Source organism: Trachurus japonicus, chromosome 24, assembly GCF_045865225.1.
Source record: "Trachurus japonicus isolate A0001 chromosome 24, Traja_1.0".
Taxonomy (NCBI): domain Eukaryota; kingdom Metazoa; phylum Chordata; class Actinopteri; order Carangiformes; family Carangidae; genus Trachurus; species Trachurus japonicus.
The window spans coordinates 12,780,622-12,808,453 of record NC_140930.1 but is presented as its reverse complement, the minus strand read 5'-3'; the positions used below and the strand labels follow the sequence as shown (position 1 = coordinate 12,808,453).

General features: G+C 41.6%; 2 protein-coding genes across 14 annotated transcripts; one reads left to right on the top strand and one right to left on the bottom strand.

The window, feature by feature from the left end:
- Positions 1-667: 667 nt before the first annotated feature.
- Positions 668-23,953, bottom strand: pum2 (pumilio RNA-binding family member 2). Of its 13 annotated transcripts, XM_085770675.1 has the most exons (24): positions 23,630-23,830; positions 21,707-22,055; positions 20,227-20,295; positions 19,559-19,664; positions 19,151-19,338; positions 18,863-19,035; positions 18,090-18,207; positions 17,880-18,056; positions 17,685-17,778; positions 17,454-17,561; positions 17,124-17,269; positions 16,501-16,621; positions 15,478-15,618; positions 13,865-14,173; positions 13,534-13,761; positions 13,121-13,388; positions 11,844-11,973; positions 11,627-11,761; positions 11,330-11,467; positions 10,343-10,468; positions 9,994-10,065; positions 8,930-9,051; positions 6,751-6,943; positions 668-3,441 (listed from the first exon to the last, which is right to left on the bottom strand). In XM_085770675.1, the coding sequence occupies exons 2-24, from the start codon at positions 22,040-22,042 to the stop codon at positions 3,310-3,312; spliced, it is 3,630 nt and encodes a 1,209-aa protein (XP_085626801.1). In that variant the 5' UTR covers positions 22,043-22,055; positions 23,630-23,830; the 3' UTR covers positions 668-3,309. The 13 variants fall into 13 exon arrangements, with proteins under 13 accessions (XP_085626801.1, XP_085626800.1, XP_085626799.1 ...); XM_085770674.1 differs by having other exon boundaries at positions 13,865-14,170; positions 17,880-18,207; positions 23,630-23,953; XM_085770673.1 differs by having other exon boundaries at positions 17,880-18,207; positions 23,630-23,869.
- Positions 23,954-24,623: 670 nt separating this feature from the next.
- Positions 24,624-27,180, top strand: LOC146961459 (rho-related GTP-binding protein RhoB-like). The gene is made up of 2 exons (XM_085770685.1): positions 24,624-24,697; positions 24,741-27,180. The coding sequence occupies exon 2, from the start codon at positions 24,816-24,818 to the stop codon at positions 25,404-25,406; it is 591 nt and encodes a 196-aa protein (XP_085626811.1). The 5' UTR covers positions 24,624-24,697; positions 24,741-24,815; the 3' UTR covers positions 25,407-27,180.
- The last annotated feature ends 652 nt before the right edge of the window (positions 27,181-27,832 follow it).

Genomic DNA, 27,832 nt, shown 5'->3' with positions numbered 1-27,832 from the left:
CTCTATAAAGGTCCACTATAAACTATAGGCAGGTCAAAACTACTTCTGCCACTAGGAGGAGGCAGAGCGCAACCAACCAGCTTCTGGCACCGACTCAATTCATAAAAACCTCTTACAAATGATATACACTAGGGCAAAAACACAAGGACACTTCTATTCATTATAAGAAAACAAGACCATCTTCTGCATATCTTGTTAATCCCGGCAAAAATGGGATTTGAACCCCAACCTCCCCTCCAAAGTCAATCGTTATTTGTTTAAATGTTAATCTCTACTGCTTGTGTACACGTCAACAAATTTGATTTGATTGCTATATGTTAAAGGGTTTCCTCTGCTGAACAGTTTCATGTGGTGCACAGTATTTGATAAACAATACTACTATTATGGTTGACAGATAAATGCAACAGTAAACTATAAAGTTGCATGAAGGTAATAATATTTGGGTGTCACAATTTCTATAAAATCTCTTTTGGCTACAGAAATATTGCATTTTGTTCAACACAGCACTGAATTTATCCATAGCCTGATTGACAAGTAATCATTTTCATTAACTAGGTCTCTAACTTCTTGAGACCTGTTATATTATAGACAGATTAAATGATTAATTCTTCTCTAAATCAGCATTCAGCTCAACGGGACATGAGGAAAAACGACAACAATGTGGGTCAAATGTTAGAAGAACAGTTTAATCATACATAGTCACAATTCTGCTTCCAAAAATGAGTTTGTTTTCTTCATCTAACATCTGGAAATGTACATAAGGCCACCTGAAAATGTACATGACTTTGACAGTGTGACAAAACTCATATGTTCATATTTATATAATTGACAATATTTTACATTGCTTTTGCTTACAAGGTAGTAGCTGTTCCAAAATACAGCACTCTTCTGTACAAAAATAATTCTTGTCATATCCTGTGAAGTTTCCATGGTAGCAGAGAGGACTAAATGCAGCCTCAGTTTTAGTACAGAGTGTGTTTTTTTTTTTTTTCCTTTTTAAACTGTCACACATCATAAAGACTATCAACAGTGGGTGTTACAGCTCCAGTACAAATAGAGGCTGGCCTTTCCCATAACAGATTAAAAACAAAAACCATGCCAGATTGTGAAGCCATAAAGTTTTTTTTTTAAAATTACACTTGATCAAATAAAACTGTATACATTATATTCAGGGGGAAAGGAGTGATGAATATACACACATCAAAATGCACAATTTTGCCTTTTTCCCCAAAAAAGTGTAAAAGACATCCCATTTACAGCATAAACGTTTACAAATGTACAACTGTACAGACGAAATAAAAGCATCACTACAAATTTTAGAGCAAGGCCTGTCAAACACCACAACTAGACATTTTTTTTTTCAATTAAACTAATACTCTTACACTTATTAACTGCACATATACTACATGTATTCTACAATTATTCATATGAAGCAAAGAAGCCATCACTACGAGCATTACAGGTGAATTGTATAGCTTTTGATGGCCCCACCAGCCTCCACCAAAGCACTTGCATACCCAACCAAATTTGAAAAAGAAAAAAAAAAGTCTAAAAAACAAAAAGAGGACCATTTAAAAAAAAAAACAAAAAAAAAAAACTCATTCAACATCCCTTTCTTCCTCTTCTCCCACTAAGTCTAGTTAATTTTACCTCAGATGTACAAAGCTTTGATAAGCTCCACTTCACAACATTTAATTTCTTTTTTTTCTTCTTCCAGCTACTCTGACCTTCAGGCGGTGGGGGTCCCATCATTGCTGCAAGCCCCCTAAACCCAAAAGCAACAATTTTACTCATACATAAAGATGCTATACGCCGCTAAACTACTTCTACGCAAGAGAGATGATTATTCAGTATCGAGATACCGACTTCTAGGGCAGTGTTCATCTCAAACTACAAGACAGATAGGATGTTACACAAAACATGAAAGAAAAAAAATCATTTCAAGGATTAAAACCTGTCACAGCATGCCAACGCATACCCCACCTCCCACCCCCACTATTCCCACAAAAAAAAAAGAAAAGGAAAAAAAAAAAAAAAAAAGCGCTCCCTACTCCGGTTCATTTCATGTAAAGATTAAACCAGGTTACACGCCAGCTGTACAACCAAACCTCATGCTCTGCTTCTATAAGTTAATGGTAGCTTGTATCTTGCATAAACCCCCAAGTGGATGAAAGGGGAGGGGAGGGGGGAAGTGGGGGGAAGTGGAGAGGGGGGAGAGGAAGATGGCTCAAATGATGGGGCTCAGTGGATGCAGCAGCTCAGGTGTGTCAGGCTGTGATATTTAGTACCGAAAATGTCAGGCAGACTACAGGCCGCTGGGGTAAACACACACACACACGCCCCCCCCTCTTCTCTTCCTCCTCCTACTCCTCTTCCTCCTCCTCCCATCCAAACTTAGCCAGAAAAAGGAGGCAAGAAAAAGCCACCACTACTGGGAAAACACTACTCCAGACTATAAAGCACCAATCCCCGAAGCCAAGCTCGCAAACCGGTCTCAAAGACCTCTGAGTGACTGTGGCACGTGACACATAGTACTGACCTGCGGACGGAGGAGTTTACATCCATCCATACTATGTAGTGCTATTTGAAAACTAATCCATCAGCTGCTTTGGCATGGGAAAACACTTTTTTTTTTTTTACTGTGCATGGGATAATATACAAATATAATATTCAATTGCCTAGACTTAATTAGAACAGTTGACATAATAATAAGTCTGGTTACAAAAACAAATGGAATTGTTTTTTTTAAAAGGATCTCTCAGTTTAGCCTTATAAAGTCACTTGCTGGTGTTAATTGTAAGAATTGTAAATTTCAGCAAATGTGTAATAAGTTTTTTTTTTCTACAGAGAATTTACAAGGTAAAAAACTAAATGTACAAGATAATATGAAAACCAGTCAAATACATCAATTACATCATTAACAATGGGCTTGTGCTTTACCCAAGAGAAAGAAAAAAGAACAGAAAAACAAGAAAATCGGCCTGCTGACTGTGCGTACTGCCCTTGGGGCCACGCTGGGGACCTGCACCAGGGGGTGGCAGAGTGGCAGGGGTCAGTTGTCACAGCGTTCTTACGTGAAGTTAACTTGTCTCTATTTTTCTTTTTTTGGTAATTCCCAAAAACATGGGATGTCAGAGGGTGTCAAAGGCCCTATGGCTAAGGAGCATCTCTCACAGAACAGGGGGTTTGGGGCGACTCCTCCTCCTCCTTCTCCTCCTCCTCCTCCTCCTCCTCCTCTTTTTCTTCTTCTTCTTCTTCCTCCTCCTCCTCCTCCTCCTCCTCCTCGGGGGACCCGGGGTGTTGACGTGACTACATGAGGCCGTTTGTGGGGCCACCGATGGGACCCAGTTCAGAGCCGCTCTTCATGTAGTACTTTTCTAGCTTGGCCAGAATGTGCTTCCCGTAGGTGTACTTGCGCAAAGTGGCAATGTGAGGCCGGATCTATGAAGAGAAAACAAAACAAAAAGGGCGGGAAGTTCAATGTCAAGTTCACTCAATCCGACATTGGAACGAATTGAGAGACACAGGGTGAATTCCAATTCCTATCTTAACCCATTTAGGCCTAAAACGCTAATTGATTTCTCAGGCTCTGTGTCAGTACAAGAATAAGTGCCTGGGATTGGGCAGTGAGGTAGTTCAGGAACCACACATCCAGAGCTTGTCATCTCTGTTCACATCTGCTGCCTGGTTGTTCTGTAGGTGGATACCGAAAAAATATAGACACAAAGCTACCTTGGATGAAAGCATAATATAAAACATAATATTCATATAAAACATAATATTTATATATTCAATAAAACATAATATTCATAATTCTCATGTGTTGTGACTATGTGACATGTAGGCTACTGTCTATATTGTAAATTACATTGGACTGTAAGCTACTGTTTACAGTTGAATAAAAATCCTATGCATAATAGGCCTACCATCTATATTGAAATTACATTGGACTGTAAGATAACGTTACTGTTTATACTAGTACTGTATGTGATGATGACTGAATAAAAATCCTATGCATAATACGAATACATGCCCATTAGCAAGATGTAAACATGATACAACATAGGAAGAAAGACATACGGTAGCTCTCATTAGCCTACTGTAATAATAATAAACAATAATAAATACCTCCATCGGTGATCGGTGTTGCATCTGCAGGTGACTTTCGCCCCTGGGGTGCGGTTGAATCGCCTTCGAGGATTACGTTAGGGTGGTAATTATTCGTCCTACTCGGTTTCAAAACCTACAAAATCATCGTCCTCATCTTCGTCGTCTAAAAACATATTCTTCGTCCATAAATACCGGTCAATTGGTTCCAAGGGTTCAAAGTCCGGATCAGCAATAAAACTGAGTGAATAGTTTTCATCAAGATCGCTTTTTTCACTCACTTCGGAGCTCCCTCCGTCTTCCGCCATGATTTCAAAGTTTTTTTTTTTTTTTTTTTAAAGTCCCATGTGGCATTGCGACGCTCCTACGTGTATTCTGATGCATTTCATTGGCCAAGAGACCGGAAATAGGCGGAAAAAACTACAAAGACTACAAAATGACGTATCCGCTTTCCCGGTTTGAAAGGTAGAATGACGCAACAGCGCCCCCGGTTTTAATGGTAGAAATGCGGTAATGCTGTCCCGGTCTAAATGGGTTAACCCTCAATCTCAAAAATGCACACTCCCGCGAAGTGCTAGTGCTGTCCCTATTCTCAGGATGTTAAAGGGATAGTTCAACATTTTGGCAAATTGGCCCATTGCCATAATCGCTATAGTCATAGCAGTAGGTTCGTTACCTTTAATTGTCGGTGCAAGCTGTTTTTAGAACGGCGGAGCGAAGCGGCAGGCTGCTCAGGGCTATGCTATGGACGCTAAGGGAATTTCTTGGTTTCCCTCATCAAACTCATCAAATACACAACCCAACAACTCAAAAACGCTGTTGTGGACAAGTTGTGAGCTGCACAATCACCACGCTATGAGATAATAACGGAACGTTACGAGACGGAGTTGTTTTAGACGTAAATTCATGCAAAACCGCTGATGCGCGTTGCGTTCAGGGACAGTTTTTCAGCAAGCAGACTCTGTATTTACCCTGTATTTACCTCGAAAAAGGCTCAGTTTCGTAACGTTCCATTATTATCTCATAGCGTGGTGAATGTGCAGCTCACAACTTGTCCACAACAGCGTTTTTGAGTTGTTGGGTTGTGTATTTGATGAGTTTGATGAGGGAAACCAAGAAATTCCCTTAGCGTCCATAGCATAGCCCTGAGCAGCCTGCCGCTTCGCCGTTCTAAAAATAGCTTACACCGACAAATAAAGTTAACGAACCTACTGCTATGACTATAGCGATTATGGCAATGGGCCAATTTGCCAAAATGTTGAACTATCCCTTTAAGTTGAGGGACAAGTTCAAGGGCTGTATAGCCTCAATATTGAGATTCTCCGACGCCACCCTTGGGAGCAAGGGCTACCCAGAATTCAGTATTTTCTTTGTTAATAGAGATATAAACATTCACAAAACCATTGTATTATCTTAGTTTAGGCCCATTTATGATATTTTGTCAATAGCCGGCGCAGACGTATCTGCATTTAAGGGGTGTCCCATTTCTAAGTCACAAAATAGCCCTTAACACTTGGTTTTGAGGGCTACTAAGGGTTGAGCTTGAGAGTTAAGATAGGAATTGGAATTCACCCTGTACAATATCGTGTGTCAAAACAAAATCCATGTTTATAGAAAAGCAATGAAAGATGTGCATACACAAGGATCCACCGAAAACGACTCAAAACGCTATAGCAGCTACATACACCAGGCCTGTGCGGAGTGTGTGTGTGGCGCTGTAACGCTGCCACACTTAAACACCAAGAACAAAGAAGACGACAGAAAGCTTCTCCCACTGTATTCAAACTCCAAACATTGTAAATGGATTAAATGTTGACTGGGAGTCGTGTCAGTCTAAATATGACAGACTGTAACGTCTAGCAGTGTGTCTCAGGTTACAGGTTAGAGCAGTATGGCGTCATCGTTCACAAAAGATCCATTTGGGGCAGAAAACAATGGGCGGCGTTTTCAGATTGGGACCCGTTTCCCAAAAATACTGTTGTCACGCCCCGAAAACCCTGTTCCCGTCTGGATGAAATGCCAAAACAATAAAAAAAATTAAAAAAAGTTATGTGGATTAATTAAATTCGGATTCATTCGGACGGCCTCTTAGGTGTAGTGGAAAATGTTGCAACTGCATAGCGGGAAAGGGCCGTAACTGGTCTTTCTGGATCACACTTCAGGTGTCATGACCTAAGGCAACACCATCTCAGCCTCTCTGGAGTAAACAGGATATGTTAAAATAACCAAATTAATGATAATTGATGTTGTTAAAGACTTTGCAGACTCATAAACCCTCACAAGTAAATCTTTATTTATTTACCCTAGAGTACAGCATTGTGAATTTGACTGATAACACATGTTACATAAATTCAAGAAGAGGTGTAATGAGTTGATTGACAGCTCCTCCTTGTTTAACAGGTAAAGCAAAGTCTGTGTGAGTCATAGCGATGCCCTCTCATGTACTAAAATAACCCTGAGCAGTGACCTAATCACCTTAACTAAATGAGACACGTTTGTTCATGTGCAGAACTTCCCCACTCCCTAATTTTCTTTTAATCCAAATGTGAATCCACTGAGACAAAGGTTTATCTAGATGTGTATCCCACTGATGCAAATAAAAAATATCTATATAAACAGGCACACGTTTAGTCGTTGACCCACCTTGTGCATGATGATTTTGCGCTGCGCAGGTTCTGCCATGTCAATCATTCTTTGGACAACATAGTTAGCGTACTGGTCCTTCATCATGGTGTACAGGGCGCTGTGGGGCCCGTCTTTCTGGCAGCATACTTCATCGATCAGCAGAGCTCTCTCAGCACGCGAAGAGTGGATCACACACTTCTCAACAACATTACTGAGGAGAAAGAAAAAACAAGGACAGAATTTATTATTCAAGCCTGCTGAGCTGAGGATTTGCTGAGATGTTGGATTCATTTTTTTTATCTGTTTTTTGTTTGCTTTGTATTTGTGGAATAACACGGGACATGAAACAGAAGAAGGTTTGTGTGAGTAAAGCACACTGGATGAAGTGTTCAACTGGTTTATTATGTTTAGAAGAAGATAGAAATGTGCAGTTATGAGTCTAACTTCTTCAGTCGTGAGCTGTCCCATTCAATTAAAGCTGCTGGATAGAAACTAAGTTGTTCCCCCTCAAGGCGAGACTTAACTTGACAAACCACAGGAGGTGCAAACAAAAGCAGTGCCCTTTAATCCAACAGAATCAAGTTAACGCGTGGGTTTTTAATGCTCACTCCCTGGTTGATCTCATTTACTTTTTCTCAATTGTTTAGTAATAATTTCTGAAAATGTCACTCAATGACTTTGCTAAAACTACTTAAAACAGATCATTCTCTCTTTTGGACTGAATAAGACAAAAAATGTATCGTCAGACTTTTTAAATTAATATACTACAAAACTGTGGCTCTCCACAAGGTTTGGGAATGTGGTGTCATGCAAATCCGACTCATACAACATATAGTCTGTCATGTTATTGGTTGACATGAAGTTGGTTGGCTAATCTGCTGTATTGAGGTTTCTGCCATGTTTCTTAATGCATTAACCACTTCTCATTTTTCCCCATGAGCAAATTAAGAAATCTGTGCAGTGGCTCCTGTCAAGATGAAATAACATTAAGTGGCTAAGAGATGACACCCTGGCAGCGTAACCCAAATATGTTGTAAAGGTCATTACAGGGAAAGTTCAACATTTTGGCAAAAATCACCATAATCCCTATAGTCATAGGAGTACGTTGAAGTTCATTACCGTTAATTATTGGTGCATGTTATGAGATCTGCATGGCAACAACGCAAGCTGCTCAGCGAACACAATGGAGGTAAACTGTACAGGTCCCCTGTCCCTCATCAAACTCATCAAATACACAATCCAACAACTCCAAAATGCTCTGGTGGAGAAGTTGTGACCTGCACATTCACCATGCTATGAGATAATCATGTATTGTTAAGTAACATTACGACACACGAAGCAAATACTCTACTAACTATTTGCACTTTTGAAATCACTCCGCCCAGCAGCCGTGTCTGGGATGTAGTTCCCGGCTGCATTTGCCTCGAAAACAACTTTGTCTAGTAATGTTACATGATTACTGTATTTCATAGCGTGGTGTGTAATGGGAAACTTGGTTTTTGCTCTGATGTGTTGTGAAACAACTTTCTAATTGATTCAGTTCCTTTTGCTCAAACTGTTCCTATTAAACAAATAAGCATGTACCTCTTTTGCTAATAATGCTTAACATCCTGATTAATTTTCAGACACACTCTGTACCTTGAACTGTCTGGATAAACATGTGTATGTGATCATAACTGTATAAAAATCTGATTCTATCATCAATATGGGTCCAGTCTCTTGAGACCCCGTGGTTTAAAGACACTGCACCCTATTTTGACCGAATAGCGAGACATTGCTGACTATTGCTGGTTGTTCATCCTAATCTGATATGCTATTCTGTAATAAATTCTATAAATCTCAGTGAGACTTATTGCTGTCTTTACTCCCTCACCTCAGAGCAAACTTGTGCCTCTACAAAAGTGCAGGTCACAACTCGTCCACCAAAGCGTTTTGGAGTTGTTGGATTGTGTATTTGATGAGTTTTGAGGGACAGGGGACCTGTACCATTCACCTCCATTGGGTTCACTGAGCAGCTCGCATCTCTGTCCCACGGATCTCAAAACAACATGCACCGATAATTAAAGATAAAGATAATGAACTTCTATAGGGCCTATAGGGATTATGGCAATAGGCGAATTTGCCAAAATGTTTAACTATGCATTTAAAGTTGTAATCTTTCCTAGTGCATGAAGAGAGAGAGAGAAAAAGAGCTTACCTTGCAAACTTGTGTTGGCTCAGGACGAGAACCTTTCCACGAACCTCTGCCACTATCTTGCTCTTATCCTCTGGCCTGCCGTGCTCCAAAACATGCTGAATGACGTAGTTACCATATTGATCCTGCAGGAGGCAGTGGAGGGGTAAGATCGAAAGCAGACAGGGAGTTTCTCAATACTTACTAAATCATAAAAAAGAAATCAGTGCGACACCCTTTTAGTCTTGATTGATAACTCATGCACTACGTTTCACCAATCGGTCGTAATTGGGGTGAGATAAATCATGCAGCTCTACAATGATAGGTGGACGACTGAGTGACACCCCCATTTGTAGTCCTACGATACCCTTACGTCATCACTGCGGAAGGTCAGACAAAACAGATGCTGCTGGTTTGGGGTGTTGGTGACCAGACAACACAACCAATAGCATCTTTGCCCCTTCGGAAATGGGTGATAGACAGGTATGGGTGTAATTTTAGTGTGACAAGATGGAGACAAAAACTCACCTGACCAAGCAACAAATAACACCACTCTCAAATTGATCTTGTTAAAAGTAGCAATTTGTTGGGTATGTAATATGATCTCCAATTTTAATTGGGAAGTATTTGCCTTCAAATTCATTTCCTGTCAATCTGTTTTTTTTATTTAACAAAAACATAATTTTGTTCTTGAATTCATCTTTAACTCAAGGGCTCTCAGTGAAGTTACGAGTGTTTTCAGCACCACTTTACTTGTCCAAAGAGTTTGATACTCTCAAGCAATTACAGAGAAATCGAGGAGGTGAGAACAGAAAAACAGATTGATCAGGAGATGCTGTAGGCACAGGAGAGGGATCAGACAACAGGGAAGCATGTGCCTCGTGAATCCTCTGTGGCATAAAGCAAGAGAGAGGAAAAAGGCGAGGAAAAAGGCGGCTCAGTGGGTTAGGAGAAGGCCTGTGACAGTTGGGTGTTGGAGAGCTATCTAAATGTTAAATCAGATCGTTTACAAAAGAAAGATAAAAATAAAAAGGGAAAGAGGAAGGGAGCACAGGGACATCCGCGAGAGAGAGGCAAATTGCTCTGACCTTGAACAGTGCATCGCGGGACACTGTATAATATGTTTTGGGTGTCATCTCCAATGAAACGCCTTGATATTTCTAGATGGAATAAGTGAGGGGGCAGGGTGGATGTTTAAATAATCACATATACGTCAGATGTAATGACAGCTAACAGCACAATTACATTCATCCTTACACTTTCCACTTAGCAGATCACAACTACACAGGAAACAATGACAGTCTAAAAAAAAAATATGAAATGTTCAAACATGGAGGAGACATGCAAATACAAAAGACAAGCACACATCTCAACAACAACAATCAGTCACATCTAGAAAACACAAAATGGAGACACACTGGAAACAGATGTTCTCACCTGGCCCAGCTGTTCAGAGTGCTGATGCAGCTCTTCCAGGATGGGTAGAGTCTGCTCCTGGGTGCAGTGCTCCAAAATCCTTTGGATCACTCTGCAGCCATAAGGATGTGTGGAGAGCACAAACACCTGCAAAAAGTAAGAGGAGGAGGAGGAGCAAAATCAATATACATGTCGCTGTGGTGGTGGCGGAGAAAAACTTTCAAAGGTGGGTCACGGAAACAAAGGCAGGGAGGAAGAAGATTACTTCCTGCAAAGCCGGTTTCTAATTTCTTTAAAGAATGTGTTAACCTTTAATTTATCAAGACACCTATGTTGGATTGTAGGATACAAAAACACTACTAACAGGCTTTTTTTTTAACAAGACAACTTCCAGTTCTAAATACAATGTGTGTCTTGCCTTTTCGTGTTTTTAGGCTTCATTTCATTTACTCATACTGTATTCAGCCTTGCATATAACCCCTGTGCTCTGTGTGACTTTTAACTCTCACAGATTCACAAATTGAATTAACACACAATGACATCTTTGTACCGCCCCCTCCACCCAAAAGATGTGTCTCTGTAATGGTCCGTTTGTCCCCAATGGAGAAAAAAAAAATCCCCCTTTCCCCATCAGTTTTGATTAGTTAACCTTTGTAGACATATAACGACTAACTTTTAGATTATGTTTGATTCTATTTTCTGCAGGTCATTATGTTTCACTGACGTCTGATCTGTTCTCGTATTTACATAACACAATGCCGCTAGTCAAACCAAATAAGGGCACTATCATTGGGAAAAGGTCATGTAAGCAGAACCAATGCTATCAATTCAAGTCACTAATTAAATGACCTTGAATTTAGACTTTTAATGAAGAAAAGAACTTGCTTTTCTAAAAAAGAACTGCTGATGCTGAACAAATCGAAGCTAGAGTAGCAGTTACATTTTCCTGTCTACTTCAACCTGTATATTATACACAGAAAATGATTGTTCTCATAACAGTAAACCCACCTGGCCCTGGAAGGCATCAATAATAAACTGGAGGGCCTGAGGCTGGACACACTCAATGCACTTCTGCACCACATGGTTCCCATTCTGGTCCTTCACACACTTCAATACATGGCCATCCAGCTCACGGACAATGTCACTCTGAAATAAAGAAATTAGGAAACAGGGAGAAAGTTTAAATGGATGTCACAATATTAAAATTCAAAATTGAAATACTATGTTGGACCGATCAAACTAATGGAGATAAAATACAATAAAACAAGGTCGGCAAAACTTCAAAAGAATGAAAATCTCACTTACAATTACCTGCTGGTCTGAGGAGATGGACTCCAAGGCTTTCTGGATCACCCTGCAACCATACATCTGCAAAGCCAGGGGGAGGACGTGGCCACGGATACGCGTTGCCAAAGCCAGCTTCTGGTCTGCACTTCCAAACTGTATTAAACAAAGCCCAAGTTTATTTACTGCACATAATCACTGTTCTAATAAATTTGGTGTGACACCAGGATAAACTCACCTCAAAGAACTTTTGGATGACGTAGTTGCCAAATACATCAGTCATCAGCTGGTATGCAGCTTGCAGAATTTCTCCAAATACCATCTGCCTCTCAGCAGGAGTGGCCCTCTCTAGCTTCTGCTGGATGAATCTAGATACAAGATTTAAATCATCAAGATGGGAACAAAGAGCAGAGATGAAAAAAAAAAAATCCTGATTGTTTTTTCACCATTGCAATCATACTTTGGAAATCCACTCCATCTGTTAAAGAGGAACTATGCAAGATTTTTAGCTCAACTATGATACATTTATACCTTGAAGCTATGGTCGACGTTCAGAAAGATTGATCATTATTATTAACAACATCATTTAGATGGTGGTTATGGCCCAATAGTACAACCCACTCCATTCTCTCTCGCGGCTGCAGGCCTGCAAAGAAATTGGCCAGTCACACTGGTCACTCTCTCTCGTACCCTCCATCCAATCCCCTCGCTCAATTTGACACTCTGCTGCTCCTCGCCCGACCCACTTCTGCATTTAAAAGTACGAGCAATTTGTATTCTTTACGTCCTTTGTTAATTAATTCAGCCATAGACATATATACATTGAATACATGAATTCAGCGGCCTCTGCTTGCCCCACCGGCAAAGGCCGAAAGAAAGTGCAAGTCTGCCACTGAAAAGGCAGAGACGGAGTAGATGCGACAAAACGGAAGTAAACATCGACTCATCGTTTGACCGATGGAGAAAGCTCCGCCAAGATATGAGGCTGAAAAGCGATGCTGATACAGCAGAGTTTTTGTTGAACAGGTATTTTTTCGTTTTTATTGTGGAAGTTGTGACTTGTGAATCCGACATTGTTACTCCACATTCAAAGCTGGTGTTTGGTTTCAGCCGGCTGGCTTGTTGCTCTGCGGGAGGGGGTATGTCGTTAGGAGGCGATACGAGCTCGGAGGGGAGGCAGGTATGTACGGGTTGCTTTTTTTCAAATCTTTCTCGCCATCGACCATAGCTTTAATTAAACAGCTTCAGAGTAATTGTAATGGTTAAATAAATGACTTGTAACTTGTTACAGAGATAATGGAGGCTCTCTGTGGCACTGTGACACAAACGCAGCCCATAACCCCTAAGACTACACAGATATACGCATCATTGATTGCTTTGTCGCCGGCTTTGTTAAAAACAGATGCACATGCACGGGAGGAGGGTTAGCAAAACAGCGGAAAAGCAACTGGACTTGCATAGCTCCCCTTTACAAGGCATCCAGTTAAATATCTGAATAAAGCTCATCTTAACCACCTGGATCCATGTTGGTCTTGAGAGAACTCCACCATGTGTCCTGGGAGGTCACGGAGCTGCAGGTTCGGGAAGCGGTTGTTCCTGAAGTCTTCCAGCAGGCGGCTGCGTCCGGACGGCATGACATCGGAGCGACTGTAACGGGGCCGAGACGGAGGGAACAGCTGGCTGCTGGAATTGAACAGACTGGACGTACCACCGGTGCTCCGGTACTTTGCCTCAGCTCCAGGTGCTGCAGAAATGTAACGCCCGCTGCCATTCGTCAGACCACCTAGGATTACACAGTGATTAAAACTATGACCAGATGCTGATGTGGTGTAGGTCATAGTATGAAATGGTAAGAAGTACAAGGTTATTGTTGTTGGGACGTTAAAATGAATTTTAAAGTAGTTCATGACGCTAGACACTAGTCTTACCTAGGTGAAGGCTGGAAGAGGATCCATGAGAGGAGGGCAGAGAAGGAGGAGGAGTGAGAGGGGAGTGACCCGGTGTCAGGCCAATAGGACTGGGTGAGGAGGAGTAACCCAGGCTGTTGTAAAACGGCTGGCCGATGGGAGTTAAACTGCTGCCACCGCGTTTGTATAAGTCAGAATTTGCCAACAGGGAGTCCCTGCGTGATACACTGCTACTGGTTGAGCTGGATACTGCAAGAAAGAAAACAACAAAAAGCAGAAAGTGTAAGAAAACAGGCTCCTAAAACAAACCTTTTAATAATGCAAATGCAGCTCGTTAAGTCAAGACACTGACCGGAGGAGCCGAACGCTCCGAGAGCAGAGCCCAGGCCGACACCGAGAGAGCCGCTGGTGCTGCTGAAGCCCAGGGAGGAGCTTTGTGGAGGAGGGGCAGCAGAGGTGTGTGAGAAGAGGGAACTGCTCTGGGAGGTGTTGGGGACTGATCCAGAGCCATAGAAAGAGCTGGAGGGCAGGCCGCTGCTGGGTGGGGGCGCCTGCTGCTGCTGCTGCGGCTGGGGCTGAGGCTGAGGCATGGAGCGGTACAGGCCGTTGGCTGGAGGACCGGATATGTTGTTGCCGGAGCCAGATGCAGACACCGCAGCTGCTGGTGGAGAGGAGGAGGAGAGTGTGAGAGAGTGAAAAGGAGAATTCAGGTCAGAACGGCCCAGTTTGGTACAAATTAAGTAACAGGGAGGAGTGGATGTGTGGCCTTCATATAACATGATGTGTAGGGCTGAATTTCATCCAGCGACATGTCATTATATACAGTATATACACACAGCGGGGAAAATACGTATTGAACGCGTCAATAGACTTGCATGGTGAGCATGCATAGAGGCCATAGCGGTCAAATGCATCACTTATTGTTTTTTGTTTTTTCTGAACAATTGCAGGTCTGTCTAAAATTCTCGGTCAGTTATCCTTAGCTCTTGGACAACTCTTAGTTTTCTTTTGACTTGTGAGTAGCACCTGGTCGTGGCCAGTAAAATGTTGTTCTTTTTAGTTCCAGATTAACGGCACTAACGGATAAAACGGTGCATTCAGATACGTCTGTAACCGATGCATCAGTCTGTTCTACAACATAAGTTTCTGAAGGTCCTGAGAAGCCCCCCCCTCCCATTCATGAGACGCCTCTTGTGTGACACCTTGATGATGAGAAAACATTTTATAGGCGTCAACTGGACTAAACCAGCCGATATTACTTTGCACTGATAAGGGACAGGATTACTTTCTAAATACTGACAGACTCCAGCTGCTTTCTTGGCTTTCCAAACCTTTTTGAACCTCCTTTTCTTCATGTGTTCAATACTTATTCCCCGTGTCATTTCACACATAACTTAATCAATGGACATAAATGTTTGGATTTCTTTGTATATGTGCATTACTTGGGTTGTTGCCGACATCTGGTGAAAATTTCATGTCAATAGCTCTATTAGAAATATATTTTCTGAGACAAATGTTGATGCGTTCAATACTTATTTTCCCCGCTGCATAAAAAAAGACACACTCTGACGTTCCTATTGTGAGCACATGTAAAGGTTTCATCCATGATATGCAATTTACCTCAAGATGAAATGTTTGTGGCTACAATTACTTCCAATGAGTTAGAATAAAAAAGTGGCACAACTCAGGTCAAAGAGAGTGATAAAATTCAAAACCCTTGTCCTTTTTGTCCATGACTGAGCAAATTGCACAGAGAGCAGTTTTCAGATTAATATTCTGTCCAAGCCCAATGCTTAAATATTTATACTGGCAGAGCCTCATTGAACAAAACAACAAGAGCCTTAAAAATAAAAAGGAATCGCTGCCAATGGGTTTAGACAATCACTGACTTTTGAGTGTAGTTACAAAAGCTCTCTGGGCCTCATAATAAAACTGATCTATTGTGACAGATGGGTCGGTTCTTACCAGCCTGTGCAGCCGCAGGGTTAATAAGGAGAGGGGTCTGGACCAGACGAACTGGCCCACCAAGACCAGTTCGGGCACCGGGGCCCATCACCAAAGCTCCAGTCTGGTCATAGTAAGCTGCAGGAGCCAACACCTGATAACCTGAGGAGATAAGGAACACAAAAAGTGAGCAATTACAGATTACTGAATATAAAGCTATTTAAAACAGTACTTAACTACAAGAGGATTTTAGTGTCATAATGTTGATTATCCTTAATCAGAGGACAGACCATTATCAATCAGGGATAATTATGGGGCTGAGCAATGACATAGTTTAATATATCAAAATATATACAATATACAGTGCCCTGAAAAACTGTCTGCCCACTTCCTTATTTCTTTCTACATATTTGTCACATTTAAATGTTTCACATCTTAAAACAAATTTTAATCTTAGACAAAGATAACCCCAGTAAATATAAAATGCAGTTTTTTAAATGATGATTTCATTTATTAAGGCAAATTAGAATTAGCAAAAAAAAGCTATCCAAACCTACCTGGCCCTATGTGACAAAGTAATTGCCCGCCTTCTTAAATCATGATCTAACTGTGATAAACCAATTTTTTTTGGAAAGCTGAGTTCAATTTCCCTGTCCACACCCAGGCCTGATCACTGCCAGACCCGCTGAATCAAGAAATAATTTCAACAGAACCTGATTGAGTGAGTTGAAGGAGGTTGAGAGATCTCAAACCCATCATGCTGCCATCTATAGAAATTAAAGAAAGACGAAAAAACAAAATCACTGACATCTATCAGTCTGGAAAGTGTTATGAAGAGACTCCAGAAAACCATGTGAGAGCCTTTATATTAACTTGGGTTATCTTCGTCTTACATTAAAATTTATTTGATGATCTTAAACATTTAAATGTGGAAAATACTTTTTTAGGGCAAATATTTTTTTTTATGGCACTGAACTATAAAAAGATGCTCATTTCAAGTGTTGTTAAATCATGTGTTTTGTTGTTCGTTGGTATTTTACTAACCAGGCATTCCTGCGTATGCCAACGCTGGGTTTGCAGCTGCTGCAGCAGCTAGAGATTCCTGCTGACTTTGCTGGCCTTGTCCGGGCGTGAGAGGTCTCTGGTTGGCTCCTGTGCGCATCACCTGGAGGAAAAGTTAATGATACTTTCAAACTCACAGGCTGCCGGAGCACCGCATCAAAAGCTTTCCAAGCATATTCTGTAATCGAGGCCCCTGACAACTTCGTCTCAGATCTTGGAGTGTTTCCATTCTGTGTTAAAATATTTATGGCAAAAGAAACAGCTCATCTACTTTACCAGGACTCCATCGGTTCGGTCTGAACTGAAAGATTACAACAATGGCTGCCTAGCAACAACTGTTCATGTGTGGCTGAACACTGATTGGCGAATAGAGGTATGTGACACTGTGGACAAATACAGGCACAAATCTAACAAATCTAACGTCATTGTGTGTTCATCAAAGGCCCATTACTCATTGAAAAAAATAGATTTCAGTCAACCTAAACATGAGATTGAAACTTTACATCAGCTCATTTGAAACACATCATCCTTATACAATCTAATGAAAATTAGAAATTGGAATTAACACTTAAAATCTGTGAAAACAAGCCAGAATATGAACATACCTGTTGTTGGCCTGGCCCTGGTCCCTGATTGGATGCTTGCTGATTAGCTGAGTGATTGGCAGTAGATGCAGCCTGTTGTTGGAAAAGATTGGCTGGATACACACCCCAGGGAACTCCATAGTACTGTGGTGGAACCACCGTGGGTCCTGAGGAAAACATTTTTGATGTTGCATACACCTCTTAGACAACGGACGGAGAAAGTACTTATTACATTTTTAACATGGCACAGTTGCATTATTCATCAAAAAGAAATCTGACTGCCTTTGAAAAAAAAAAAGAGAGCTTAAACTCATGAGATTACAAAAATCTGAAAATGTGCAGTGTGATCACCTGCAAGCGTGGCTGCAGCTGCCAACCCAGCAGCAGTGTAGGGATCGGCTCCAGGGGGGGCAGCATTAATGATGTAAGGGTTTGGCACAAATGCAGGTGCAAGGCCAGCTGGGTAATATGAGGAGGAACAGCAATGTTATTCTTATTTCCATATCATAACGTCAGTGAAACTGTGAAAATGCATCTCTATACAATTTGAGACCAAAGACAAAGACAAGCAACCCCACTCACCGAGATGCTGCTGCTGGGCTGCAGCCAGAGCATATTGTTGTTGCTGAGCTGCAGTGAGCTGTTGAACAGTCAGGGGATTAGATCTCTGGAACAACTGGGGAGGGGGGAAAACAAACAAACACAAAAAGGATCACAATCTGTTGACCAAACATGCAGTTAGATCTTTTAATGGATACTTTTTCTGTTTCGACTAACCTGCTGCTGAGAGTTGTAGTCAAACAATCCCACTGGAGTCCCTGAGGAGTCCACCTGAATCTGGTTCCCAGCGTAGTCAAACTGGAGGGACTCCACTCCGGCTTGCTGCTCCATACCTCCCATGTTCTGGGCCTCCTGGTTCTGGAAGTCCTCAGCTGGGGCTTTGTTTTGGGCGGGGTTCTGCTGTTGGTGCTGTTGGTGCTGTTGGAGCTGTTGGAGCGCGTGCGGGTGGGGGTGATGCTGTCCCATCATTTCCAAACCTGTCTGACTGGGGCCCATCCTCTCCACAGCCTCCGTGGGGGAAGCTTGGCGGCTTCCAGGGGTCGGGCTGGTTAACAAACAAGTTAATCAACATCAACAGGAATGCCATATGCTGTAAATACAGACCTTGCCCACACACGTGAGCAATCACTCATTCATTTAAACATGATGTAAATGTGGGTATTTTCATTATGTTTAAAGCAGAAGCAAGCAGAATGTTTGTGTTAATATAAGTCTTAAATAGTTATATCTTCCGACAGCAATCACTTATATAGAGTGTTTGGTCTGAAACACGGGTCTGTCAGTCACTCTGCTCTGCTGTAAGCCGAGGAGAAAACTTTCCTTGTATCCTACAACCTTTATCCAATGAGGAGAGAGAACGGCATAAAGGGGCGGTCCTCTCTGTGTGTGCAGCCAAGGGATGCGCGTGAATGTGGTGACGTAGGGACGAGGGCGGGGACTGCTAACTCCATCGGCTGACAGGAAATTAGCCAAAACGACCAGATCGCTTACTTCTGCTTTAAGTTTGCAAATAAGCAAAAACATCAGAAACCCCCTCCAGAAATAGCTTTGGGGATCCTAAAATTGGATCGCTTTAAAAAGAAGAACTAACTAAGAACTAAATTAATTTCTAGCTCATCGTCTCAGTTTAAAACCCACCATCCGTGCATCCAGAAATAGGTGCCCGTCCGCTTAACCTTACCATAAAAAGGAAAACCTACTTGAAGTCTTTGCAGTCTCTGTCCATGCCATTTAGTAGACCTCTTCCATTGGCTTTAGCAGGATCACTCTCCTCTCCTACTTTCATCTCTGGGCTCTTGTCCTCTTCAAAGGGCGACATTTTCTCTGGGGCGTCACTCTTCTCTCTCCCATCTTGGTCAGCATCTCCTCCACCCTGAATTTACATATATATTTAATAAGACTATGTGACACTTTTCAGAATAAGGGGAGAAAAAGCAAAACAAGTCCATCTAACTTGGGTTAGAAATTTAGACTGTAGGTTGACTTACATAGCCTCCGTTCCTGTAGCGACCATCCATCTTGTCGCCAGGAGAAGAGCTCAGGACGTACTCCACCATGCTCACCCCGAGGCCTCCACCTTCTGAGCGAGGTGAAAGCACAGAATTGGCATCACCATTCCCATGGAAACTCTGGCCTGGCCGCCGCTGCACCATGATTGGCTGAGACACTGAATGATCTGAATGAAAAGCCGTCATCAAATATCTAAACAGTTGTGTCTACAAAAAGGTGTTAGTCTTAGTAAATACAAAACCAAAACCTAGTTGGACAAAGGCAACAATGCAAAGCGTGGCCAGTGAACAAAGACAATGCCAGTTCAATGCCAATCACATAACTGGAACAAGGCAAAACAAGGGCATATACTGACAAAAATCAAAAAAGGTATAGATGCCACTCACGAGATGATCCCCAGGCGTTGTCCCTCCACTCCTCTCCAAGAAGCATCCCTTTTCTTCCATCTTTGGCCAATTCATCAGAATCCCAGAGCTTTTTTGCAGGCAAAAGCTAAAAAAAATAAAATAAAAAATTGCACAGTTTGTACATGTCACTGAGATACCCAAGTAATTACTATCAACAAACAGCCATGATTTATTCAAAATGTTGTGCTTTTGGTGGTTTGTTTACATTTGTTTAGTTTAAATATCAGTTTTCACTGTAGTCTTGGTGAGCAGTAAAAAAATCCACTCTCTGCCTGAGCATTAACTCTAATGTTGGTATTTTTCAGAGCAGCTGTAGAGAGATTCTAGTTTGTTCGTTCACGGAGAACTTTACACCGCATTTTTATCCAGATTACAACAGCTTCAGGACACAGTTATTTTCTAAGATTTAATTAAAACCACTCTCCCCTGAAGAATCACCTCTTTCATTGCTGTTCATATGTACAGTATAATCAAATGCAGAATATGGCTATTTGCTCTATTGTTGCCTCAATCCTAACACACAAATCTGTCAAGCTCACTTGTGCTCCTTTCAAGCCTGGATGGTATTGTTTCAAACAGATTTCCACTTTCATTTGTAGCATTATAATGAATAAAATGTAAGGAATAAATAAAAAAAATGAACTTACCTCGCCCATACCCCTCGATTCTAAAGCAAGCGCTTGAAAATCATAATTCATTTCATCCACAGCACGAACCTGAGACAAAGGGATGAGACGGCTTTTTGAGATACAATTTGCATTTATAATTTGACACTGTTCAAATAAAATTACCAGACAGAAAGCTAAAAGCGGAACTGATGGTTGAAATAAACATAATATTACAGTCGTTTCAGCTCATTGTGGTTCACAACAAACTAATGAATGTCTACTTAAAACATTTTTTTCAACTAAATCATTTTTGAATTGTAAGACTATAAAGGCAACTGAACCATACAGAGATATTAAAAGTGATACTTAATAAAAACATAATGCAGCTACAGAGAGTGTGCCCCTCCCTTCTTTTACCAACAAAAGGTCTAAATCATCATCATCATCATCATCTTTGTACACAGTGTGTGTCTTTTTAGAAAGATTATTTGTTGCATGAAAGTGAACCCACTCAAATTTAAGAAGAAAAAAGTCTGACAGAAGTGGAAAAACTAGAATATCAACTTTCTGGTTTGGGAAACAAGAGGTTAATGTTGGGCTCAGCAGTTCAGCGCTGTGGCCTCTGAGAAAAAGTCTTCAAACTTCAAATCCAGAAGAGATTTTGGATTCAGTTCAGTTTCCCCCTGTTTCTCAGACAGGCTACAGAAATGCTGGTTAGGTGAGGTGGATGCATCGCTACAGGCATCAGTGAGAACATATAACATCTAATCCAGGAAGGATACTACAACTCATGAATAGGATATTACAACAGTTGCTGCAGTGACTGCTGTGAAAAACACCAATATATCAGTGACCAAAACACCGGCCTCACTTACCACTGCAAATCAAAAGACTTTGTTCCTGTTGTTAACACAGTACTACTGCTATCTTAACACACCTTGTGACTGACAGGTGATCTGTCCAATGTATACTCTACCCTCCCACTCAGTATGAGCTGGTGGTGTCATTTCATTTCTTTCATTAGAGAAAAAAATAATACACAAGCAATTTCTACATGATTTACTCATCATTAAGTGGATTTTTTCAAAACTAGGTATGCAAACAAGCTACATAGCAACCAACATTGTCTTCTTGACTAAGCTTTGTTAAATCCAGAAGTCTGTTTTTTACTGACACACCATTATTAAATCTTTGTATTGTTGCACCGCATGGCATTGAACTCTACTAACAAGAGCCACAGATATTTTTCATGTGCGTCAACTTGAAAAACAACTTTAGAAGAATGAGTAATTAATGAATGGCTGGTACATAGTCTTAATCATCACAGATTATTAGAGCATGTAAAATATGTGACCCGTCAGTGTGAATAATTGCAATCCCTATTCAAAGTATACTACTACATAAAAAAGGCAAAATACAGTATCAAATGAAAGTGCATGGCCTCTGGTGACACAAAATACTCCTGTAAAGCCATCCATACAACACTAAACTAAATAACACATAATTGATTGATCTTTACCTGGTCAACATGATTGGCATCTCCAGTTGGCCAGCGATGCTTGCTGGGTGTGCAACCACCAAGCTGCTCTCCAGGCTGCCTCTGAAAGAAGTATCCAACTGTGGCATCGTCCTGAGATCGCCCGCTCAGCGGAGGCTGAGGGGTACCTGGGGTAGGGTTGCCCTGTAAATGTGGGCCTCCAGGAACTTGTCCAGCTCCCCCAACTGAGGCTAGGGGTCCTCCACCATGAACTCTGACACCTCCAGTCTCAGGAGCACCATTTGCATGCAGCATCCCACCTCTTGTCTCCTGCCAGGCCACGTCATTCATACCTAGGATGCTGCATGGAACGCTCATTCCACGGGAAAGCCTAAACAAATGACAAAATGATGGTTTAGTTCGTGAAAGTTCAAGTGACAGGTCAAAGTAACCTGTATTAATTGTAAAGACAAGCAGCAAATGTTGGAAAATCTTCTCAACATGGATGTGCAAACTTATTTTAAGACAACAACCTTTTGTGCTGCTCTCCATAACATAGCAGAATAACTGAGTAACAGTAAAAAGTCAGATATGACTCAAGTTTCTCTTTATAAATGTAAAAATTAATGTAGCATCTGTCTCCTATAAAGAGACGGTTACTGTATCCTGGTTGGGATTCAAGTTATAAAAAAACCCTAATTAGTCTATAATATGGTTCACACCAGTCATTGCTATGCATATCTATAGATGAACCAACGACTGAAAAAACATGCATTATGAGAAAAGGGTGCAGCCACAAAAAAACACTGTATGAATAACTACAGCATAATTGTCTTCGCCGGGACGTGGCTAATTCCCGTGTTGCTAACTCCCATGCTTTTGGCTGTTGTACGAGAAAAGATTTGTACCGACAGCCAGCGTTGCGTTATCTTATAATAACAAAAAGGGATACATTTCTCTCAACATATAGGTATAAAACACACACTTGAAAAATATAGCAGTTTGTTGATATATACGTACGGGGAAAATGAAAGAACAAAACAAGTGACTGTCGAAGATGCTAGGTGGCTAACGCTGTCCCAGTGTGGCCATGAAGCTAATGTAAGGCTAATAATAATAATAATAATAATAATAATAACGTTACAAAATCAACCTTTTAAATGAGACTTAAAGATTATCATTTGGTGTTACCAATCTCCACACAGTGGTGGTTGGCTTTTGATCTAATCAAACCGGCTATGACGCTCTGTTCAATATTAGTTATTAGTCGTTGTGGCAAACCGACATGTTAGCCTGTTAGCACACTGTGCTAACCTGTCGAGCTAACACAGCTAACGAGCTTTGCGGCTCTGAGTAGGAACTGGTGTAAATATTTATTTTGAACCGTTAATGGATATCAATACGTACACTTATTTTCCATTATAATAATTTATGCAAATGTATTTACTGCTATTGTATTTGCTGCTGCTGCTGTTAGACTTGACTGAGCGTTAGCAACATCCGTAGCTAACCAGCTAGCTCAGGCTAACCGGGCCTGCTGTTTATTATTGCTGCACATCAAAGTTAAAATCGCGGAATTTGCCATTATTTTTACAGTAAAAACTCCTTTGGGACTCCAGAAAAGCGCCACGTTTTCTTGACTCGAAATACAACATTGGGGGCTGATGGTTACAACCAGACAAATAAAACAGAATAGCTACAAGCGCTAATTGTCAAGTTGGTGGTGGTAACGTTAGTGTGTGTGTCTGTGTGAGGGAGAGAGAGCTAAAACATTAACCAAACACTCAGTGGCTAAACAACATGGCCCCCCTTCAAGTCCCAAACAGAGGGGCCTTAACCGCTAAACAAAAGGGGGAAATACTGACACCACGACAGTCGCCTTCAAAAACCAGTCGCTTTTATAAATGAAGCAGCTTCTTTTTTTTCGCTTTCGGCCGTGGCACAAATAAAGCAGCGGATACTCACGCGTTGTCGTGTCGAGAGAGGGTCTCTGCTTGTTGCACGCCGTCAACCCAAGTCTATATTGTTTTGTTTCCTTGGAGAGAGAGCGGTGATTTTATTAGCAGGGCTTGATAGTCAAAGCTAAGAGTTTGCCTACGCCAGTGCCCCCTCCCTGTAAATAGCGTGAACTGCGTGAGACATGCGTATAACAATGTCAATGTAAATTTGCCTCCCCTAACGCGAACGTACCTTTTGTACACTACACTAAATGGAAGGATAATAGCTACATTTGTGTTTTTATTGTTGTTATTATTAATGTAGCTACTTATCAACCTGCCATTTAGCCTACTATCTTAAATAATTTAGCTCTCCCATCATAGGCTATAATTTATTATTTCAGACACATGGTGAAGAAAATTAAAAGACAGACAAAGGATGGGAGAAGTGAACTGTAGCCTACAGTAATTACCACTGCCATTAAAAATACATTTCATATTACACAAATAGAGCACATATAAGACAGCATTTAGGTAGGCTACTTAAAAGAAAGGGTCATAATAGCTAGTAATCCCCCCATATGTGCTCACAGCTGCTGCTGAAGTTGTTTGAATGGATGTTTATTGGATACTGGCTTATTTAATTTTGTGGACTCGGTGACAAAAAAGCAGCACTGGTCCTAAAATAATATAGGCTATTTGTTGTGGGGTTGTGTTTTTGGCAGCGAGAAGTCTTTTACATTCAGAATAACTGTTCAAAAAATAATAATAAAATAAAATAAAATAAAATAAAAATGTCGCGTAATAGATGAATCATGCCGTACATTTGGGCGACTCTGGCTGATCCTGGATCGGGTGGGTCCTCGTGGCCCATGACCCTCCTCTGAATAAGGAAAAAGCGATGAGATCCAATCACCTCTTCCTTTACAAACTGTGATCTCACCTCCCTATTTCCGATTGGGTTGCTATATTTAGGAAACCACCCTGCGCTTTATAAAGAGCAGTGGGTACTGGTAAAGGTTGTGGAGTTAGGAGACGGGAACCACTTACTGGATGAGGCAGTCCTTCCTTGTTTAGTGCTTATATATATATATATGTGTGTGTGTGTGTGTGTGTGTGTGTGTGTGTGTGTATAATAGGGAGCGGATACAGCGGGCACGGATGTGTGTTGGATGCTACGTCTGAGAGAGAGTTAGGGGGGAAACAAAGCAGGGATGGCAGACATACGCAAGAAACTTGTCGTGGTGGGTGACGGCGCATGTGGGAAGACATGTCTGCTGATCGTTTTCAGCAAAGACGAGTTTCCCGAGGTGTATGTTCCGACCGTGTTTGAGACTTATGTGGCGGACATTGAAGCGGACAACAAGCAGGTCCAGCTGGCTCTGTGGGACACCGCCGGACAGGAGGACTACGACCGGCTTCGCCCTCTCTCCTACCCGGACACCGATGTCATCCTGATGTGCTTCTCCGTGGACAGCCCGGACTCGTTGGAAAATATCCCCGAAAAGTGGGTACCCGAAGTCAAACACTTTTGTCCCAATGTGCCCATTATCTTAGTGGCCAACAAAAAGGATCTACGCAACGACGAGAACGTAAGGAACGAGCTGTCCCGGTTGAAGCTGGAGCCAGTGAAGGCAGAGGATGGCCGGGCCATGGCCATGCGCATTGGCGCATATGACTATTTGGAGTGCTCTGCCAAAACCAAGGAGGGGATCTGGGAAGTGTTCGAGACTGCAACAAAGGCGGCGTTGCAAAAACGGACAACACCCCCAGGCCGTTGTCTCAAATGCTGTGTGTTGATGTGAATCCACTTCAGCCTGGGGGAAACCGTGAGGCGAGAGGCCAGACGTTGTCGCCGCCGCCGCCGCTGGGTTCTGTGCCTGAACATGTAGGCTACCCATGGTTTGGATACCCCCCCCCACCTACACCCACACACACACACACACCCCACCTCCACCCCACCCCACCCTACCCTACCCTTTGGGATCGGACGACCTTGGCTGAACCAGAACGAAATGACTGTGAAGAAGTTGTTTTGAAGACACTTGGTAATCATCTGATATCGGGGCGTGTGTGTGTGTGTGTGTGTGTGAAACGCGCTGGTTACAGCATGTTCTTTGTGGGTCACATGATCCCAGTCTGACTGGTGGAGGGGGGTGGAGGGGGTAAAAAGGACAAACCACGAACATTTCAATGGACGCCTAGACCTCTGTCTCTTATGTGGACAGGGTCTGCTTTTGGAGCCAAGACTTAACTTGCTCACTTTTTTTTTTGTGTTTCACAGTGTTTGCTTAGGCCACTGCCTTACTGCCAAGGTTATACTTTGTAATAAGCAAAGCAGTATGAAAGAATTGCACTCGTTATTTATGTCCACGTTGTATTGTTAAAACGGCTGTATTAAGTTTGAGATATTGCACAGCATCTGCAAACTATAATCCACAGAAAGTTTTATACACGTTTCAAAACTGAGTAAGGATAGCCATGGTGCTCTGTATCCTGGTATTTTGGTATAAACATTAACCTTTAAGTTTACAGTTCATGAAATTACCTGCCTCAGGTTTGTTAGTTGGAACAACACCCACAAAGTGACACAGTACTATTAAATGTCTGGTTTAATCGTTATGCAACAGGGCCCAATTCATCACAGGTCTAGAAAAGTACACTTCCTGTCTGGGAAAGGGCTAAACGTATTGTCCATTGTATTGCAAGTTTTCAATGGTTGGTGTTTTGTTAGAGTTAAACGGGCAAGCACACAGTTAACCAAATGTTACCACAAGTTTTTTTTTTTAAGGCTTGCTAAGCATGTGTTTACCCTAAAGTTCATGCTCAGCTGTGGCTGACTGGTTTTGAGGGTACATTAATGAAAAACATGGATAAGGTCATAAGACATTATCAGCTGCAAACAGTACATGTCGGCGAAGGAGGAGAGAGTTTTTTTTTCTTAAAGCTCGCCTAAACCAAATCATTTTAAGCACATATAGTCTCTCAACATGCTTTTGAACTCTGAAATCCAGGTTGAGCTGTTTCACAGGCTGTCATAATCTCAGCAGTCTCAAAGACTTGGAAGATCCACCTGGCATTTTATATTTAGGTACAGTTTCATCTACAGTTGGGGTGTTTATATGAGAAGATTGAGCATGTGAGAGGGTTTAGCATGTGAGTGCTTTGTTCAGTGAAATATGTTTTTGTGGAAAGTGCCATGGGAAGCGAAGTGGGCAACATAAGAGCTCTGTGAGCCAGTAGCACATCCTGTAAGGGATTAAGAGATGATGGAAATTTACATTTCAATAGGAATTGATTGTGTTATGTTTTCATAACCAAACTTTTAAACAAAGGGTGTCCCTTTGACTAAGGCACTATACTAATAGTAAATGCAAAGTCATATTTTTTCGCAGTAAGAACCTTTAATTAGTAAAAATGAACTCTGAGCAGGCAGTAAAGAAGTCCATACAGATCCACCCCAATGTCTTCCTTTATGACTGTGAATGTAGTTCAGATGTATGTGTTCAGACACACTGATGCAGCTTTGTATGTCAGCGAGTTTTCCATTCTTGTGAAATGAATTCAGCTCATGTTTGATCTGTGTCTACCCAGAAGTGTTGTGTAACTGTCCTCTTACATTATAGTGGGAGGGCTTGTACAAATGACAGCTATGATCATCAATTGCAGGAGAATGTTGCTACACTGAAAATCCAGGGCAAAACCCTGGTGGATGTGCAATTTGAGTTACTCTTTTAACAGCAACTGAAGACAAGCAAGCTTGATTTCACCTTGAACATCTCATATTTTTTTCGTGCTCCAGAAAGCAAAGCAAAGAGTATCTTTTACAAATCCAACCAGAGTTACGATGGTGTAAAAGTCACATTCCTGCCTGCCTTCTGTTGCTGGGCTTTTTGCTGACTTACAGAGCAGGAATGCATTGTGCTGGATTGGTTAATTTCCCCCCAAATTGCCCCCCCCCCCATCCTATGTGCCTCTGATTTCCAGCGTTGTTAGGTCATAAGTCAGTGATCAGGCAGTGCAGTTTTCATCTTCTTCAACAATGGAAACACAGAGAGTAAAAAATGCTGAAAATGTGCCAAACCTATCAGATTTCAAATACTTATCAAATTATGATCGCATAAAGGTAATCGCACAATGCTTACCAAGTTTGAAGGGTAGATGGCAAACAATGGAAATATTTGTGAGAAAAAATAATGCAGAATGTAAGGGAACAATCGGTACTGTTCTT

What these genes read in the sequence shown, in the direction of transcription:
- pum2 (XM_085770673.1), bottom strand. Translation starts at nt 22,042, where the DNA reads ATGAGCGTTCCATGCAGCATCCTAGGTATGAATGACGTGGCCTGGCAG. An exon ending in CAGGGCCAGGCCAACAACAG is followed by an intron (nt 16,622 to 17,123) that starts GTATGTTCATAT and finishes CTTTTCCTCCAG; the next exon opens with GTGATGCGCACAGGAGCCAA. An exon ending in CCCGCGATGCACTGTTCAAG is followed by an intron (nt 9,052 to 9,993) that starts GTCAGAGCAATT and finishes TGCCTCCTGCAG; the next exon opens with GATCAATATGGTAACTACGT.
- LOC146961459 (XM_085770685.1), top strand. Translation starts at nt 24,816, where the DNA reads ATGGCAGACATACGCAAGAAACTTGTCGTGGTGGGTGACGGCGCATGT.